Below are 4318 nucleotides of genomic sequence, written 5' to 3'. Positions count from 1 at the left end.
TGTGAAATTCAAAAAAATTATCATGATTATTAATTGTTCCATCACTTAATTAATTGTGTGCGATGTTAAGTTTGTAGCACTACATTATATTTAATAAAAATATACTTCTAAAACAATCCAAATATATCTTCTTCTTTATTCATAAAGGGACCAAAAACACACAATTTAATTAATTGAAGGTTAAATATGTTGAGTCATATATTACAAGGATCAAAATCTAAATTTACCAATAACTGAAGGGACAAAAATACTAATATCGCATTTAACTATTTTTTTAAAAAAAAAAAAAATTCCACAATTCCAGATAGGAAAGTATCGTACTTTAACTACTCATTAATTTAAATTGTCATTGATTAATGAATTACCTTCTTCTTTTTTTTTAGTTTCATGAATTACCTAAATCTCTAGTAGGCAAAAAGGAGGTCTTTTAATTGTTTTGCCCTTTTAGGATATTGAGTCCATCACTAGAGTCCAACTTTTTATAGCCAAGCCACTATATATACTCCACCAAAAGCATCTTTTCTCCATAAGAAATCCCCACCCATCCAAATTTTCGTTGTTCTATTTTTTTTTTTTTCCATTCAATGGAGTTTTTAACCCAGCACCCACAGCAAGAACAAGATCATCAAAAGCATGACCAAGAAGAAACAAACGCTACTAGTGCAACCACCAAAAAACGTTACATGTTTCTTCTAGGAATTAACTACATGTTACTTTTTGTTGGTTCAATTTCATCAAGCCTACTCTCAAAATTCTATTTCAATCACAAAGGTGATAGTCGATGGGTTTCCACTTGGGTCCAATCTGCTGGCTTTCCCTTTCTCCTTCTCCCTATATATTTACCTTTTTATGTTTTTAAATCCACTCATAGAAAACCATTTACAAGATTCACTCCTAAAATCTTGTTACTCTCTATTTTAATTGGCTTCTTGTTAGGTTTCAACAACCTTTTATTTTCTTGGGGCAATTCTTATCTACCAGTTTCGACGAATTCTCTTGTTTTATCTTCACAATTAGCCTTCACTCTAATCACTTCCGTGATTATAGTCAAACAAAAAATCACATACGCGAATCTCAATTGTGTTATTTTACTAACAGTTAGTTCGGTCCTATTAGCATTGGGTTCGAGCCATGACAAACCAAATGGTTTGACGAGAACAAAGTATTTTATCGGATTTTTCTCAACACTTGGTGCTGGATTAATGTTCGCTCTTTATCTCCCCTTAATGGAAACAATATATAAAAAAGTTTATTGTTATTCTATGGTTGTGGAAATGCAGTTTGTGATGGAATTAGCAGCTACGGTTTTGGCTACGGTGGGAATGACTATAGACGGTGGATTTTCGGAGATGAAAACAGAGAGTAAAAATGTGTTCGATTTGGGTGAAACAGCATACTGGTTAACAGTGATGTTTAATGTGGTGACGTGGCAGTTTTGTTTTATGGGTACTGCTGGGATGGTGTTCTTGACAAGTTCGTTGACAGGGGGAGTCTGCATGACAGCGTTAATGGCCGCTAATGTTTTGGGAGGGGTTATAGTCTATGGCGATAATTTTGGTGGGATTAAAATAGTTTCGACTTTGCTATGTGTTTGGGGATTTTCATCGTATTTGTATGGAATGTATATGAAAACGAAGGACGAGGAGAAAAAGAAAGAGGGTTCTATGGAGAAGTTGATTAATAATGATGATGATCATCAAGAAGAACAAGTGGAAATGACAGAGATTGTAACGCACAAACACTGAGGATGATGGTCATGACTATCAAGTTTTGTTTTTTGTTTTGATGATGGTAGTAATAGTTGTCACCATGCATTTTTGTTTTTGAGCCAATGTTCAAATATTGTCATGTATCCAAATCTTCCATTTGAAGACAATCCCTTGTAACTACCAAGAAGGAGAATATAATTGGGACAGAAATGGTTGAGAAGAAAAGAGGAACTTTATTCTACATCTGTCTTTTTACGTTATTAGACTTTGTTTTGTTTGTTTTATTGCTTAGTTAATACTTCCTCCGTCCCAATTTGTTTGATTTCATTTTTCGAGAGTCAAACAAGTTGTTTTTTTACCGTAATTTTTTCATAGGTCTGTTAAACATTTTAAATTATTAATTATGCTGACTTTCAAAAAATCTAAAGATTCTACGTTCAAACAGACAGTCAAAATTAAAAAATTTGACTCTCGAAAAGCAAAAAGTGTTAAAGAAATTTGGACAGAGAGAGTAGTAGGAGATACCTAGCAGTCTATGGAATTTGAGGGTAATTAACATGACTCTTGGTCCACATTGAAACTAATATAGAACTCATAAGCAAGACCAGGGGTTCTGTTAGGACTATGACTCCTGTTCTACATCGGAACGAGGCAAGGGTTTGGGACAATTTATACGTTTCTTCTCACCCTTAATCAGATGTTTCAATTTGAGTTCACGGAATAAAAAAACTTCCAAATTAGAGAGGGGCTTTCTCGATAACATGCTTAGCTAATTGCCAGAGGAAGATGCAAATCAGCTTCTTATATAGAATGTAGATCGACATATTTAATGAAGCTGTCAGTACGACAAATAAACTACGTTAACTAGAAGATCTTTTATCTATTAGCATACCCGTAGCGTCAGTTAGATTGGCATTCTTTAACAATCAGTAACTAGTTGTAACAGATCTGACTGACTACTATCTATCTCATGCCTTGACAGGTGAATATGAGAGAGAGGTTGTAAGTGTATTTTCTCCTTCTCCGTCTTCTGGACAACTCTCTTTGAGACTGCTAATGAAATGATTGATACTCACATCGCTCTCATTTCCGATGGTTCCATTGCAGTTCTTGACACATCCTAGACTAATTAAGACTATGACATTGAAGAATCAAGCTCACCCGTTTTGAGTCCAAGGAATGAAAATTAAAAATCCTAATATGGAGCGTTTTCCCTTTTATAAAATCTTATACAGTATGAATCTAAAATAGTTAAACTAGTGTATTGGGGAGAGTTGATGGAGTATAAGTGCATTCTCTCCATCTGATGAAAATTAAAGCACTCTTTGAGCATCTTTGTCAAATTGATTGGCACTCACATATCGCACTTATTTTAAGTGATTTTGCTACAGTTTACTAGGGTATTCAGGAGAGTTTTTCCCCTTATTGAGTCCTGCACGATATGAATCTAAATTAATTGAACCAATAGCTATTGTATACCGAATAATTATTAAAAAAATATATATATATCAAATTACATGTGTTCGTAATCATGTTTATAAATGGGCAAGCACCAATAAGTAGAATTATTAGATCTTTTAATAAAAGTGGATCTAGTTTGAGGATTTTGTTTTCGTCATTGGTCTTATCATTAGCACAAATAACTTACATCCAAATCCATCAGTTAAAGAAGGGGACAAAAAGATAAATATCCAAATTTTGTAAAAGTTTTAAAGTTTAAACTTGACCGCACCTTCTTTTCCTCTTCGGGGGAGCTCAAAACTTGCAAGAAAATTCTAATGTTTCACTTTTATTAATTAAAAAAATAGCACAATATTAAGAGTGTATTTGGTAGGAGGAAAATATTTTTAAATTTTCTCATAATTTATTGACAAAAATATTTCTAAGAAAACATGTTGTTTAAACAATTAGAAAAAAAATGTTTTTTTTTTTTTTTTTGTGGAACTACGAAAAACAAGTTCCTTAACTATTATTTTACGTTGATATATTGTCTCTTTCCCACCCCAACACACACCAAGTTACACCCTGCCTCCCTCCTCCCCCCCCCCCACCCCACGTCCAAACCTGCACCCCCACCACCCCAACCCCTATAATGTTTCGAAAGATTATATATGAAAATGCGCTTGAAATAGTATTTTTTGTTTACTTACCAAATATTTTAGAAAATCACTTATTTTTCAATATAAATAAAAATCAGGGAGAATATCTTCCTTCGTACTAAATTCACCTTAACTGAAAATTTAAGTATAGGATTACTGCTTTTGAAAATTTAATTTCACTATGCTTTCATAGAAAAAGTAATTAATAAAAGACAAAAATAGCAATCTTACTTAACCAAGCTATTAGACAATTGCAGAAAAATAATAGAAATAAAATGACTTAATTTGGCATAACGTGCGTCGCTTGTCTAGACTTGATTACTTCCAAGAATAAATATTTATACTTGGTTTGGGTATTGGAATAATTCAAGTTTTGGTCAATTCTTGAGGACTCTTTAGGTTTTAATCGCGTTGAATTTTTTCATTAATTGTCAGTGAAATGAACAACTCTCTTTTTGAGTATCCATAATAGTTTACAACTCGACCGTTCTATCACTTTTTAGATAACAA

General features: G+C 32.9%; 1 protein-coding gene across 1 annotated transcript; it reads left to right on the top strand.

The window, feature by feature from the left end:
- Positions 1 to 460: 460 nt before the first annotated feature.
- Positions 461 to 1940, top strand: LOC132054838 (probable purine permease 4). Its single transcript, XM_059446806.1, has one exon. It carries the CDS (start codon positions 585 to 587, stop codon positions 1743 to 1745), a length of 1161 nt encoding a protein of 386 aa, XP_059302789.1. The 5' UTR covers positions 461 to 584; the 3' UTR covers positions 1746 to 1940.
- Positions 1941 to 4318: the final 2378 nt, after the last annotated feature.

This window comes from Lycium ferocissimum, chromosome 4, assembly GCF_029784015.1.
Source record: "Lycium ferocissimum isolate CSIRO_LF1 chromosome 4, AGI_CSIRO_Lferr_CH_V1, whole genome shotgun sequence".
Taxonomy (NCBI): Eukaryota; Viridiplantae; Streptophyta; class Magnoliopsida; order Solanales; family Solanaceae; genus Lycium; species Lycium ferocissimum.
Note: the sequence above shows the minus strand (reverse complement) of the source record. Positions and strands in the feature narration are given on the sequence as shown.

Coding starts and splice junctions, on each gene's coding strand:
- LOC132054838 (XM_059446806.1), top strand. CDS start 585: ATGGAGTTTTTAACCCAGCACCCACAGCAAGAACAAGATCATCAAAAG.